This window comes from Sturnus vulgaris, chromosome 1, assembly GCF_052056855.1.
Source record: "Sturnus vulgaris isolate bStuVul1 chromosome 1, bStuVul1.hap1, whole genome shotgun sequence".
NCBI classification, from domain to species: Eukaryota; Metazoa; Chordata; class Aves; order Passeriformes; family Sturnidae; genus Sturnus; species Sturnus vulgaris.
In genome coordinates this window covers 133,422,430-133,437,821 of record NC_142243.1, presented here as the reverse complement: position 1 = coordinate 133,437,821, position 15,392 = coordinate 133,422,430, and the positions used below count along the sequence as shown (strand labels likewise).

At 42.3% G+C, this 15,392-nt stretch overlaps 1 protein-coding gene across 3 annotated transcripts in view; it reads right to left on the bottom strand.

Annotated features, from left to right (window-relative positions):
• Window positions 1-8,540, bottom strand: part of LOC106860693 (neural-cadherin-like) — a 44,193-nt gene extending 35,653 nt beyond the window's left edge. The window contains exons 1-6 of one of the 3 annotated variants that reach the window (XR_015808033.1): window positions 7,124-8,540; window positions 6,459-6,684; window positions 4,937-5,141; window positions 4,424-4,535; window positions 1,103-1,352; window positions 38-180 (exon numbers count right to left, since the gene is read on the bottom strand). Coding sequence is in view for 2 of the 3 variants with exons in the window: in XM_088177384.1 (XP_088033510.1) it covers window positions 38-180; window positions 1,103-1,352; window positions 4,424-4,535; window positions 4,937-5,141; window positions 6,459-6,684; window positions 7,124-7,253 (1,066 nt within the window). In the remaining variant the exon portion in view is untranslated. The remainder of the gene's footprint in view (window positions 1-37; window positions 181-1,102; window positions 1,353-4,423; window positions 4,536-4,936; window positions 5,142-6,458; window positions 6,685-7,123) is intronic. The other 2 variants (XM_088177384.1, XM_088177383.1) reach the window with 2 other exon arrangements.
• Between the last annotated feature and the right edge of the window lie 6,852 nt (window positions 8,541-15,392).

The window sequence follows — 15,392 nt, the reverse complement described above, 5'->3', positions numbered from 1 at the left end:
ACAGTAACTAACTGTTTTCTTAAACCTCTTTCCTTACCTTTCTGTCTATCCAGCTCGAAGTTGCCCTCCTCATTGCCTCCTGTAATCAAATAAAGCAGCCCATCTCCATCAGGGTCCTCTGCCCGAACAGTAGCCACCAAGGTGCCAGGACCAGCATCCTCCGAAAGGAAAGTCCTGTAACTGATGGACATAAGGGAGCAATGGCAGCACACAGAGTATCAGAATAACCATCACCATGCTAAACCATCAGAAAGACTATGCATTCATTATGAATAGTTTTTTAAAGCTTTGGGCATCCAACCATGGAATCTTAAACTGGTTTAAGATATGACTTAGGTCTTCTTTGTTCAACATAGGGTACTTATTTTAGGATTGTAATCCTGTACTTTCGGTATACATAATTTTGAAGGATCCTTCAGAGGATAACAGTATGCACCATAATACATTGTACTGTAAAATAGGATCATATATCTCCTAAAATTGGGAAAAAGGACTAGTATTTGCCAGGCAGTGTTTCTTATGTTCCTATATATTAATGGAAAGCGTCAGATACTAGAGAGATGAATGTAAAAAAGTACCTAATTTTGTAAATAAATATATGAATGTTTTGTATTTAAAACATGCTCATACTTCAAAATTGTGCAAAGAATAGAAATTGTATTGATTAGGGACAGGAAAGAAAAAGGAGTCTTAAACAAGCAGGGGCTCATGAAATTAACTTACAATCTCTTGATGCTAAAATTATGTTTTAGTGTTTGCTAAGTACCATATTTATTTGTCACCTACTTATGCATGGAAAATCACTGTGAGACCAAGGAGCCAACACAGTCAAAATCATTCCCCGTATAGATAGGTCTTTGATGCATTCTGTTCTCTCTATATAAAGTCAATATACTGGTATCACAAATGATGTATTTTTTTTTTAATATACGATCTAGAAATGAAAGTCCAACTCCTAAAGCCTTTCTGTATAGAAATCACCCCTCAATTTCCCTGGTGCTTACAGTTGCACAAAACAAGTGACCATTTAGCCAAGTGCTATTAAGGTTACATGTATGAGCAGCCTATTTTAAAGCCAAGGCAGGTGTTCAAGGTGCCTTACACGGACTGGGAGAAGACAGGAGCCTCGTCGTTGACGTTGGCCATTCGGATGCGCACCGACGCCGTCCCCGTCCGGGGGGGGTGTCCTTTATCCACAGCTATCACCACAAACTCGTACATGTGGTTTGCTCGCTCAAAGTTCAGCCTCTGGTTAGAATTGATGACCCCGTGACGTGAGATGGAAAAATCAGTGCTCTGGATGAAGTAAGAGATCTCAGAGTTGGAGCCAGAGTCGCAGTCTGTTGCAAGCACTATTAGAGAACACATTTAACAGAACAGTCATACTGCAAAGGAGGTGTGGTTATGCTGTTTCCCACCAAGACAACTCTAATTTTTTGCTAGTTTTTGAGAACTGGCTGTTTCATCCATAAAAGCTTTTTGGTTTTTTGTTTTTTGTTTTTTGTTTGTTTCTTTTTTTTTTTTTGTGGTTAGAGTCTGGGAACTTAGCAGGATGCTGGGAGTGAGAAATCAAAACAAGGCTTCCCTCTGCTCCAACCTGATCGCAGCCAGGTGAATTTGCAAGAGAGCTGTGATCCCAGCACTGCACAAAACACTTTGTACAAATAGCAGTCAACACTGGTAATTAGCACACAATCAGTATGCACATTGGTTGAACAGTATCAGTCATAAACTGATTCCTGCTCTTTGCAGGAATGCCATGTTCAAATTTAATTAGCTGCCAGCTAGTTATATCCTTTTTAATTACCTGGTGCTTCAAGGTACCAAGAGTGATTAAACATTCCTCCCTAGTAAGTGTTTATTCAGTATGCTGAGTGTCCCATCTGCTCAGAAGCGGCAAATTGGCACAACAAAGACCTAGAGCTCACAGCATAGCATCAAAAGTGATTTTTAAGAGCAGAAGCTCACCTCTCCAACTACCTTGCAATTTTTCTAGCCTAACAATGAGGCTTCACATCGTACCCATACTGATAATAAATAGACTCCTTATTCTACCAATGGGATCCAGTCACTGTGGTAGCTCACAGCCTTCTAGAAGCAGAACAGTGATTGCAGTGCGTGGGCATCCCAGCAAACTGCTGCAGCATCATCCACAGAGGGATGGCAGAAATAACACATCTCTATCAGAATCATAACTCACAACAGGAAAGGAGCAGATAATGATTTCAAACGTACACTGAAGAGCTGTTCTACTTAGTTGCAAAAAATGTCAACTACATCTGTCTGTGGAAAGTTACTCATCTTTGTTTACAAGGATGTTTAGAGTGGTTGCAACATTTTGTTTAAAATCTCTCCAAATCCTGCTGTGAATAAATGTTTGTGTGTGTAACAGACTACAAAATCAAGGGCTTTAGAGTTAATCACTCTCTTGCTGCACTGACAGACAAAATAAATTAAAAACTCAAGAAAGACTAAAATGACAGTGATTTAAATCTGTCAAATACAGTGGTTAAGCATTGTTTTTAGAAAGGCTTGCAGAACGTCAAAAACTTATTCGATTTGAAAAATTCTGATTTAATCTACAGTTATTAGTGAACCATTGTAACCACTCACAAAAACACATTCTGTGTGCTAAATGATATGCTTCTTTTCCCCCAAATGTTTTTTGGCAAATAAGGAATGTGGTGCTTACTTGTACAAGACAGAAACATGCCTTACTTCCCAATAGCAACTGGGAATTCTATTCCCCTCCATTTCATTCCATCTTGGAAACCAGTGTGCATTGCAAAGGATATTTTAAGGATCATATGCCAGCCACAAGCAGCTCAGTGCTGTCTGTGCACATGTTCTGAACTAGATTAGTGCAAGCTAACTCTGGTTTAAAAGCTGACTGAGATGCCAGTCAAAGTTCCAAGCCATGCTCTGCTGGCACAGCAATGCAGCTGAAGGCTGAGGACCCTTCTGAGAGCACCCTCAGTGCTTCAGATTCCAAGTGTCCTAAAATAAAAGTGGCTAATAACTAAAACCTGCATTCATATCATCCACATCTTTAACAAAAGCATGTATCACACTACCTTTTTCACTGACACCAACAGCTACAGGCATACCCAGAATGGAAAAAGCTGTCTCATATTTGCATTTATTTTTGTTTGTGGGTCATTCTGAGGCTGCAACATCCCACACCTCAAGGAACTACAGCAAGGGTAAGAGCTGTTTGTCTTTTTTTTTCCTGAGATACTTGCTTTGGCAGTCGGAGTTAGTGGCACAGGTCTCATGCTGCACAAAGTACAGCTTCCTTGCAGCCACCAACAGCCCTGCTCAGCCCTTCTACAGCAGGCCAGCCTTCACACACCCATTCCCACTGACTGTCACTATACGTCCATCTCACACTTTCTTTTCTAAGATGGCTCTTTCTCTTGAAATGTACCCCACATGGCCAGACAACAACATGGAATGCAATTGCACAGCTTTGACATTCTGCTTGCTTTAGACATGGGGCATTATTTTTCTCCCACAAGTGGAATTTTGCAAGTCCTCTGGACAGAAGAACATGGATCTCTTTAAGGAAAATTTTAAGATTTGGTTATTCTGACCAATTTCTTTCCTCCCAAGAGCAATTAAATCTAAAAATTATTACAAGTTCTGAACTCTCTTAGAAAATATTTAGAGAAAGCAGCCCCCTTACACAAGGGAAGCTAAGCCTCTTATCACCTCTGCAACCTGCAGAGCTCAGCTCCAGCTTTGGGAAATTTACATTTTTGTCTTTTTGCTAAGTCTTGCTTTGGCACATATTCACTTCTCAGGGCTTATCAGACCCCCTGAAGTCTTTTATCAGGATACTATTTTAGCCTCTAAAAATGTCATCTGTGCACTCAGGGTTTATACAGAAGGGACACATGGCCATGTTAAAAACAACAAGCTTGGGATGATGACTGGTAAGCCACAACCATAAATATAAGTTCACAGGCTTTCAAAACATTTTTCCTTTAACACTTTGAAAGTCAATTATACAACATTAATGCCTATTTGACAAAACTAGCTGACCATTTTAAAAAGCCCTGTTTTTTTCTTAACACCTTAAGAAGAGAAAAACTAATTGCAGCAGCTTCTGGGACACAAAAAGATTACCCAGATGAGTTAAAAGACAGCTACAACATTTAAAGGACACTAAGCCACTTCCTATCAGCTGCTTTAACTGTCCTTGGATCTCTCCTTGGGCACAATACAGCGATCCTCATGTAAAGACACTCACAACTCTACTTCCAGGATACCTAAAAGTCATGCACAGACGGCCAGGAAAGCTGCCATCCACATCTTACAAAGGCAGTGCCTGTGGATGAGAGCACTTCCTCATGGCCAGAACAGGGAAAGGTAACAAACTAACAGGTCTGTGGCAGGGCTGAAATGAAAGGATGGTCCCCACCTTGCAGAAGAGACGTCCCAACAGGAATGGTTTCGGGAACGTTGTCTCTGCTGTAGATGGAGCGCTGGAATTCAGGGGAACAGTCGTTTTCATCTGTGATATGGACCATGACCTGAGGAAAAAGGACACATTGAGAATGGATTTTAGCTTCTGCACTGCTAAAAGAGCACTTCTTTCAGGACACTGCAGTGACAGTCAGTGCTTTTGCTGCTGCCCCATCTTTGCACCTCTTTCTATTTCTATTGCTATTCTTCTCACACTACTCCTGTAACAGAGAAGTGTTTTCTCCTCTACTCCCGAGATGGGAGGCAAAGCCAAAAAGTAACAACAAGGGGTATTTGTAGAGCCTAGATGTGAACTCAGATCACAGCCCAGGTTTCTGCCTGTTCTCCAAGGCCTCCTCCCTCCACAGCATCCTCACAGTCTCCTGGGTTATCCATCTGTGTAACTGTTCCCAGAGCAATCCTACCAAGGATTGCAGACAATGGGCAGGACGTGAAGAGATCCATGTACCTCAGTCACACTGCTGAGAGTGCTCTCAACTTCCATGGCTTTCAGGAGGAGGTGGTAGAGGTGGTGCTCACTCTCGTAGTCCACGGGGTGGGTCAGGCTGAGCTCTCCACTCTCTTGCCTCACTCGGAAGAGCCCAGAGGGATTTGTCAGCAGAGTGTAGGAAAGAGGCTGGCTCTGGAAAGAAACTGCCTCAACAACTGCTACTCTGCAAAGAACCAGAGAACAACCTTTGCTTCGAAACAATAACAACAAAAGCTGTCTCCTCAGCAGCTAGAGAAGAAGGGTAGGGTGAGGAAAGATGTCTTGCTCACTCTCTGTCAATGCTTGGCTCAGCTTTGTATTCAAACTGGAAAACCCTTTTGCTACAGGGAGCCCATCTACCTCCTCTTCTCTCACCAAACTCATTCAGTGACGTAGCAGTGCTGAAATAACAACACATTTCAACCCCCACTAACACTAAAACATATTTTTCTACCCTATTTTAGCCTTTTAAACGCATGACAGCAGTTACTGGTTCACCCCCAGTTTCTCAGTTATTCACAAGTAAGTGACCTACTAAACTTCTGAGTTTCTCTGTAGTTGTATATTCAGAAAAACAGGTTTAGACATGGATGGGAAACCCATGGAGCACAGGGCTTTCCAGATCCTGCTGTCCACCTTGGCAGGACATCAAAGGAATATTTGCCTCCCCACTGTGACTTATGTTTTGAAGCTCCACCCCTCACACCAGTCTTTCACCAGCATAATACACTTTTAGCTCATCTCACTAAAAGCTCTTGGGAAGTAGAGAAATTTCCCTCCTCCTTCTCATTCAGTCTCTCTTAAGGATTAGTGGCACATCTCCAGCAATTTTTCCTAGGTCATCAGTTTATTTTGAGGTTTCCTGCTCCTTAGAGGCCTTATGGCACTGTTCCACCTGCTCTTTAGAGCCCTTAAAGCCCATTCTGCTCTCAAGTAGCTGAACAGTGACAATAAACTCAGAGCCAGCTTGAGAGCATCTCCCCAGCATCTCTTGGCTTAGCTGCTCTTCATGCAACAGCAGAGCCCCTTGGAGATGAAGCTTTATCTAATTGTACTTCACACTGGTGCTGTTATCTCAAGAGTCTGGCAATGACTTGTCTTTCTAGAAATTGAAATACAAGTCAAACAGGACACAAACAACTCCAGATCTGGTTAGTTAAAATACTATTTTTCAAGTATTTGTTTAAATCATCAGGAGATGCATAGCCTGTAGTTTAGCTGTTCTAATTCATGATAAGAATGCACTAAGATCCCAAAAGCACTAAAATAATTCCAGCACCCAGACTACATCTGATACATGGAAACTCATGTCACATTGGAGACTCAAATATCAGAAGAGGTGCAATTTCTTTTAGAAAACACAACATTATTTTTAAAGTGTAATAGGCAAATGCATATGATTAGCCTCGAGAAGTAAAACCACAGAAGTTTCACTCTGCTGTGCTCTGTGAAGCTCCTCTCAGACTGCATGGAGGGAGTCACCTAACCAAACACAACTCACTTTTCTCCTGCTGGAGTGTTTTCAGGGACAAATACACTGTAGGACATGTTGGTGAACTGTGGAGGTCGGGAGCCTGCCAGGATGGAAACGGAGGCGTAGGGGCTCTTGTTGCCATGTTCATCAGAGGCTTCCACAGTAACCACATACTCCTTGTTCCATGTCAAAGGCAAGCCAGTCGTCATGATAATGCCAGTGTCCTTATCCACTCGGAATCGCTCCTCACCACCTACAATACAAGCACAAACTGCTCTGAGACAAGCCCCACAGCAGGAACATTTGTGGCTTCACTATTTCAAGGTAAGCTATCCCCAACTCATCCACCTATGTCCTTGTATGCACTTCTTTTTAGCTTTCCAGTTGCTCACCTTATCTTTCACTCACACTCTTTTGCTGACCAGTACAGTGTAAAAGAAATAAGAATGAGTAAGAAATAGAGCCTTAAGTTAATAGTAAAGCTGCCATCCATTTCAAAATATGCAAAGAAAATAGCAACAAGAAAGATTCCCATCCACATTGCTTTTACTACCAGCACTTCCAGCTCCTACTTGCTGGGTCTTTAAGGATTCCCCAAGGAAAAAATCTACCAATGAAATTATAAAATGGGAACTTGTAAGAAACATCTGTAAGTAAAGAGAATTGTACCTTTTTGTTCAGACCAGCCCTACCTGCAACGAGTGTGTAAGTGATGCCAGAGGTGGTGTTTCCATGGCTGCTGTAGCGGGCCACGAGCTGGTAGATGAGAGCGCCCTTGCGCGCATCGGGATCGACGCGTGCCAGGTACGGGTACGGGTACATGCCCCAGGACAGAAGCTCCTCTTCTGGGGCCAGGAGTGTCACCTGGCAGAGGTACCACTCATCATCTGAAAAAGGCACATGGATTCTAGACAGCTGGGTCACAGACTTTAGTCAGGAATGTTAACATCCATTAATATCTTAAACAAATTGAGAAGGAAGCTTCCACTGCAAAGGACATGCAGAGATTTCATCACAGTATTTTTACCTCTAGGGAGACCCATATTCAAGCCTTTTTAATTCACAGCAAGTCACTAACAGATGCTAAAGGTATATATGGGCTTCTTGAAGAAATTTTCCTAAACACATTTGTGTTCTAATAGTGGCTTTAAGATTTGACTTCAAATTAAAATGAATGTATTATTAAATGTAGAGAATAAATTTGAATAAAAAGAGAAACTAAATATAGAAAAGGGGGGTATGTAGAAAGGTACATATGAGAAATGCACGTCTTCTGCCTGTTAAAATATGATCACATACTTCAACAAACTGCACTGAGGTTGCAGGTCTGTTAAGGGCTACACCAGTAGAAAATCAAACACCCACCCAGGTGTATGTGTGTCTCATAGAGGAAAATCTTCATCTCTGCCTTCAAGAAGGCCATTTCACACAGAATGGAAGAAGACAGGAGCATGTGGACAAAACCAGCACCAAAGGCAAGAAATAAGCTGGAAATTCCAAACTATTTTAAGTGTATGTCTCAGGGATATGATACTAAATAAAAGGCTGCCCACAGACAGACATTCCCTGGCACACCAGACCTGTGCTTACAAGCTGCTTTACCCCACAGTAAAAATACATGCTCGACAAATTTCCCAGAGATAATCATTCCCAGGAAGGAAAAAACTTAACTGAAGTTTTGTGGGGTTTTAAAGTATTTAAAATCAAATTTAAGACATGGTTTCTTTAGTTTTCCTTAGATTACATGGTTTCTGGTTTACTCATGTACCAGCACTGCATACAGGAGAACATTGGTTCACTTTTAAATTTTTTTTTTCCTCTGTATTACTGTGTAGGACAAGGCACAACCCATAGCATGTGGTAGTAGCTCATAAGAGCAGCTGGAGCAGTCACTATTTTATCTATAGCCAAGAAAGAGGATTGAGAAATACATGTCCTAATTCAGCCAGTTACAGACAGTGTTACTTTGCTAGTAAAGGGATGAAAACTTGTAGGCATGAGCACTTAAAGATATTTTTGTTCATTTATTGGTCTAATTCAGGCAGTTCTAATTTCTGCAGAGATTGAATATCTAGTCAAGTATTTTTCCCATTTAGTGAAACCTGAAGAATGATTTTAAAAATTATAATTCTACAGATTATTCTTAATATTGCTCCATGTAGGCGATCCAATTGTTAAGTATCAATCAATAATGAGGTCCTAATCCTGCTGTAAGTATTGTGAAATCCACCGAAAGCCAGCAATAAAACAGAGAATTACATTTTTAAAAAGACAGACAAGGGAACAAATTTCACTGAGTTGAGGACAGCATGACAGGGAAAACATTTGGTTGTTTAAATTAACCATAATTTCCTGGACTTTTACAAACACTTCACCTTCCCTCTCTATAGAAGGTGTATTTAAATAGAAACATTGAAGAGTTTAGGTTGGAAAAGGCTCTAAGATCACCAAGTCCAACCATTAACCTGGTACTGCCAACTTCACAACTGAGATTCACCATCCTTGGAAATGTTGAAGAAGCGTGTGGACATAGCACTTGAGGACATGATTTAATGGTGAACATGGTGCTGGTGTTAGGTTGACAGTTGTACTTGATCATTTTAAAGGTCTTTTCGAACCTTAAGAATTCTACAATTCCGTTAAACCATGTCCCTAAATGCCACAGCCACAGGTCCTTTACATACCTCCAGGGATGGTGACTCAATCACTTTACCAGACAGCCTGTTCTAATGCTTGGCAACCCTTTGTGAAGAATTTTTTTCCCTAATATCGAATCTAACCCTCCCCTGGCACAACTTGGGGCATTTCCTCTTGTGCTATTACTTGTTACTCCAAGAGGAGACCACTCCTGGCTACAACCTCCTCTCAGGCAGGTGCAGAGAGCAATAAAGTGACCCCTGAGCTTCCTTTTCTCCAGTCTAAACACTCCTGGCTCCCTCAGCCGCTCCTCACAGCGACTCCAGACCCTTCCCCAGCTCCATTGCCCTGCTCTGGACACGCTCCAGAACCCCTCGATGTCCTTCCTGAATTGAGGGGCCCAGAACTGGACACATCACTCAAGGTGTCACCTCACCAGGGCCCAGTACAGGGGGACAATCCCTGCCCTGGTCCTGCTGGCCACACTATTGCTGATCCAGGCCAGGATGCCTCTTTGGCCACCTGGGCATGCATTGGTTCATGCTCAGCCCTCACTGAACCTTGGTAAAATTGTGACACTCAGCAAAGCCTCAGATCACAGGCTCATGGGATGGGTGAGCAGGGCAGGACCTCTGGAGATCATCTGGTCCAACCTCTCTGCTGAAACCGAGCTACCTAGAGCTGGCTGCTCAGAAAAATACCCACAAGACTTTTGAATATCTACAAGGAGGGAGACTCCAAAACCTCCCTGGGCAATCCAGTGAACTGAAGTTCTAGAGGCTGGATTTCAAGAAAGACATGGACCAGCTGGCAAGTGTTCAGACAAAAGCCAAGAGCATAACCAGAAAGAATGCCCTTCAAAAAACGTGAAAAGACCTGGAGATTTTCAGGAGACTGCAAGAGACATGCAAATAATGATATAAGAGGTTGGAGGACTGAGGTATGAAGTCAGTCAGCTTTCCATAACCTGCAAACCAAAAAATAACTAAGTCTCATTCCGAAGGAAAAGACTGGCATTAGATGTTTGGTGTGGGATCTCTCAGCATGTTTGTTACTCGTAAGGACAATGGAGCCCTTGACAGTGGCCAGAGAGGTGAGACAACATCCATCACTGAGATCTTTAAGACCTGACTAGACAAATATCTGCTGGCAATTGCTTTGTTGTGACAAAACCTGCCCCTAGGCAGGGGCATGGAACCAGCAAGACTATTAAATCCTTTCCATCACACATTAATCTCCCTGCCCTTCAGCTTTTGCATCTCATCGATTTTTGAGATATAGATGTCCACATGTCATTCATTCCCCTGCAGCTTCAAGGAACTTCTAACATAAACATTCTTTAGACTTTGTGTTTTATCTTTGCTGTTTGCTTAAGGGTGACAAGTGAGAAAAGGAGTGAATGACAGTCTAGAAATATCCAGCACCGCACATGAAAGGAAAAACATGGGATGAAGCCAAACCTGGAGGGCTGTAGTACAGCAGCAGGGATAATAAACTTCAGCTATAGGGTGGAATATCTTTCTGCAGCTGAGACCTGGCTCACGACTTCAGGCCCTCAGCATTTATTTCAGATTTTCAGACTTGAAGCTGTTTGCTCCATGCAAGTAAACAAAACTAAAACTGAAGCAACCTGCAATCATGCTGAAAAAACAGTCCAGGTTATATCTACATAGATCAGAGCTCTAATTCTAGAGAGGCATAAATGGAAGGATAGTTACAAAGAGCAGATTTTATCAATTCAGGACCAAAACCCTAAAAAAGCAGCTTTGAATATGGTCTGGAGACTAACAGGAGGTCAGTCAAAGAGCACTGATTTCCCCTGTCATCCAGAAGGAGCTGATCAGAAGTAGCACTATGAGTACAGACATTTTTGTTCTGGTTGCTCCCCTTCACATACACACCAGGTGTGAGAAACTCAAGGATTTTAAGGTGTTACAGACACATGGCAATCAGATACTGTGTAACATTACCACATTGCCCTGAAACAAGTTATAAAACAAAACCGCCTTGACAAAGTAGAGTTTTTTCCCCAGGAATGCACTGGGTTTTCAACTGTCATAGCTGCAAAGGCATTAACAGATCAAGCCTCTGAAATCAATAGTGTTTTATTTTGTTCCTGACACAACCACAGGGGCCTATTAAATCAAAATGCAACATCACCCAGTGATGTTACAGTTCACCCATTTTGTCAATATGAATCATCCACTACAAGGAAGAAAATAATCAGGAAACCAGGCTCTATACCCTGTGAAACCAGACTATCAACAGATTAATCTGGCCACCACACATTGGAAAGAGTCTTGATAAGATTAGTCTGGAAGAGAATATTAAGGAGTTCTGATTTTCCTGGAGATGCTGATGTATCCCCAAAGCTTCAGCTTTACCTCTTGCTTACATCTAGAAAAGACATGTAAACAAAAGGGATGTCAATCAATCACCAGTTAAGAGCATCCCAAGTAAAAATGTTAGGATGTAGCAAGTGCAAGAATGGGGGGGAATGAAGAGATGCTAAGTTTGTGTCCTGGAGGGCTAAACACTCTTCAGCAAATCAGAGCAGATACACCCACACCTTCCTTGACAAGAATGTGAAAGCAAAGAAAGAGCTGGAAAGGGTTTTGAAACTGCAAGTGAGTATTCTTGCAAGCCTGAATTAATTTCAATCCTTTGATCATTTAGTTTCCTCCCTTACCAGAAGAAGAAATGTAAGAGAAGAGAATCTCTTTTCCTAAGATTAGAATTAGAGCTGATGTGGCTTTGAGGGGACTAATGCTGGAAAATTAAGAACTAAAAAATGTGCATTAAAAATGGTAGTTTATGTTTTGTTTCTATCCCCTCAATAAAAAAAGAATCATTTGAATTGAAGAGAGAGTGTGTTATGTGAAGAAGTTTCTGAAGTACCCAGCCTGAAACAGGACACCGAGGTGGGATGCCCAGAAAGCCCCTCACTGTGCTGTCATGCCACACCACTTGTCCTCGGTGGTAGGAGGGCAGGAGCTTTGCCTCATTATTGAACCATAGCCAGGAAATCTGCACTGAGAAATGGTTACTATCATGCTAAAACCCCTTTGTCATCTTCAGGATCATAGACATAATCTACTTAGGGATATTTAAATTTAAACCAAAATTTCTTGTGGCAGTAATTGATTTTTAACCAGAGTTCATCATCACTTTTAGAAATGCTTTTTTTTTTTTTTTTTTTTTGCATTTTAATGACACTATTAGTGATACAGTGTCAAGTTAGCGCAGTCATGCTGTCCACGGTGCCACTCTCTCCTGCCCAAGTGGCTTTTGAATCTGGTGGTAAATTATTCCTACAGGCTTGATCATCAGCAGGTGGCCAGAAGATGAGCACCCCAAATAAAGGTATTCACTGAGCTAAAGGAGAAGAGAGAGCAGCTTTAACTTGGTCTTGAGGACTAGTCCAGTCAGCAATGCCTGTGGTGCTCATGCCCCTGCTCCAGCTCCAGCATGTGCTGCCACCCCCACTGGGAAAAGTGCAGGGGCATCGAGAAGCTCCTACAATGGGGACAGCCTTCACAACACAGATCTCCCCTTCAAAAATGAAGGCTTAATTTTATGTATTTCTTTTTCCCTACTCCCTTAAAAAAAGTTGTATGAGAGCACCTTTAGTCCAGCTAGTCTGCTGTCATGAACATGATGGGTCAGCTCCACCTCAAACACTGATGAGAGATTCCTGAGCATGATGCTTTTATTATTTAACAGATTTGGTGTCTCACAAATACTCCTAAGGTTTGGATACAATGCCCAGGAGTATCATATTCCTTTGCAACACACCAGGGCACTGACTGGACTCATGCTGGACCAAGCAGTGTGTCCTGAAGGCGAGGTAATACCCCAACCATCACTCATGGCAATACTTTACTCCCCTGGCAGTGCACAAACCACTGCAGCAGCCTGGGGATAAAGAGCCCACAGCACAGCACACCTGGGCAATGGGAGTGCACCAACTGCCTCAGCTAAAGCTATGCTAATTTCAATTTTGCCTCCTCAGTTAACCACAACCAGCAAGCTTGAAAGAGCAGCCTGCAGAGATCACTTTGCATTATATCCATCACATTTTTCTTAATATACAGCAGCACTTGGACACATTTTCCGTTTATACACACCCTCGCCCACTTCAAGAGGCAAAGTCTTGCTTTTCTCAATACTACCATCGAGCCAAAAGGCAACTGCAGGTGCCACTGCACACATGGAAAGTCAAGAAAAATCTTCAGCCAATTTTTCACTTTGTGAAAATTCACTTTGTGTGAATGCACAGCTACAGTGGGTACCTCCATCACACAGGGTGTCGGAGAACCACAGCATTGGTTAGGCAACAAAGATAATTTCCACAGGAATGACTGTACATCACAGGAAAAGCTTCAGACACTTATAGGAACAGGACTTCAAAATCCATTTTATTTTTACTGCTATCACATCATCTTGCCTGTGGCGTCCTTTAGTTTTTAAAATCTGTTTCAATTTTGTTGTCTGTTTCCAGAGGAAAGCTCTAAAGCACTCTCAGACTTAAGATTACAGAAGTAGCATATCTGCCTCAACCCTTAAATCTACTCTATCTGCCAACAGCTGCTCTTACCACACAGTCAGGAGAATTAGAAACACAGCACCTCAGAGAAGGTAGGAGGTACAACTATTTACAGGATCTCAGAAGCTTCCATATAACAGGATTCTACATAAAACAGGTTTTTTATTAGTTTGCTATGTTAATAGCTGACTAATCCTCAGTAAAAATGTTATTAAATACTATACAAAAAATAATTATTTGCAGGCACATCAGTTGAAGAGGAAGTCAGATCACACCAATGTAGTAAGAACAGTTGAGGAGTCAACGGCACAGAGGGCATTTGGGGGATTTTTACGGCTTTTAAAAAAGGAAAGTGCAGTAAGACACAGTTACAATCATGTCCTCTTGTCATCCTACCCAGCACAGCACCTGCTCTTCCTCATTAAAGTGGTACTTATTAAGTTTAAAGTAGTTTATGTAGGACATAAAAAAAAATGTTGTTCCTGAGAGGCTGTAGCAGATTCTGATTGCTTCAATGCTTAGGAATCACTTTGCTTTGATGTCCAGTCTTCCTGCCTGGAAAAACTACAGGCGTTTATCTGTTGTCCTTTAACATAATTAAGTCTCTTCTCCCTGAAGGCTGTTCAAACATTTTTAAAATAAAAAGTTGCTTGCTGAGGCTTCAAGCAGTAAGAGCTGTTTCTATGACCATACTTAGAGTGTAATAACTTCTTTCCAAATGCTTACAAAGTTCATGTCACCAACAAAACACAATCATTTTAGAACAGCAAATGTGTTTGACGTGTACGAAAAGATGCCCAAAAACCTTGCAGCAATATTAACTTTAACACTTTAACATCACTGGACACAGCTGTGAGAAGCAGCTCAGACCCTTTGGTGAAGCAGGGCAGCAGCACTGGCAGGTGTTTGGAGCAGCAGCCTCCAAAGGAGCCGTGTGCTGGCTACTCTGCTGTGTCCTAAGAAATTAAAAGTTGCTCCATCACCTTCCAGTTCTCCTTATATACAAATCTCTAAACAGATCCTCTTCCACAGACATGGCCCTTGACACTTTGCTATTTCTCTCTCACAAATCAGTGTCTATGTCACACATGGGGTTTGCTTACTCAGGCAAAAGCTCAGTTCCCCATAGGAACTAAGGGCTCCTTACTTTGTTGCCATCAAGCACTGCTTTCAGGGCATTCCAGCAGTAACATTCATGGCAGGAGCAGAACTCCAACTTCTTTCTGTCAGCCTGTTCCCTCAGGTCAGGTTTTTAAAGGCTTTTCTTAAACTTTCTGCTTTGTTTTTTCTTAATTTTTGGGCAGTTTCCACCAGCGAGCCAACCTCAGTGCTCAAACTGCAGCACTGTTGAGTTCTGCACTGGCCAAGGTCTGGCTGCTGTGGCAAGGAACCTCTAATACCTGCCCCAAACACCAAAACACCAGCTGTGAGCCCACCACTCTCCGGGGAGGACACAGCTTTCCAAGCCCATTGGAGATGCAGGAGCAGGAGCAAGTTCAATTCCATTTCTGTCATAGTCCCAAAAGAGAAGGGTTTGTGCACACCTGCCATGGGGGGCTAATATGAAAAGACTGCCTCTGCAAACGTGGTACTTGTGAATTTTGGGGCTCCCCTGTGTAATGCAGGTGTGTAAAGGCAGCCCCAGGTCAGCTGGCTCCTACCAGCACACAAAAATCAAACACTGCTGCTCACTGCACAGTGCTCCTGGAGTGTGAGAGACGACACCAGGAGCATGCAGGGGTGTTTCTGGCATGGTACAGCTTTGATCTGGGTCTAAA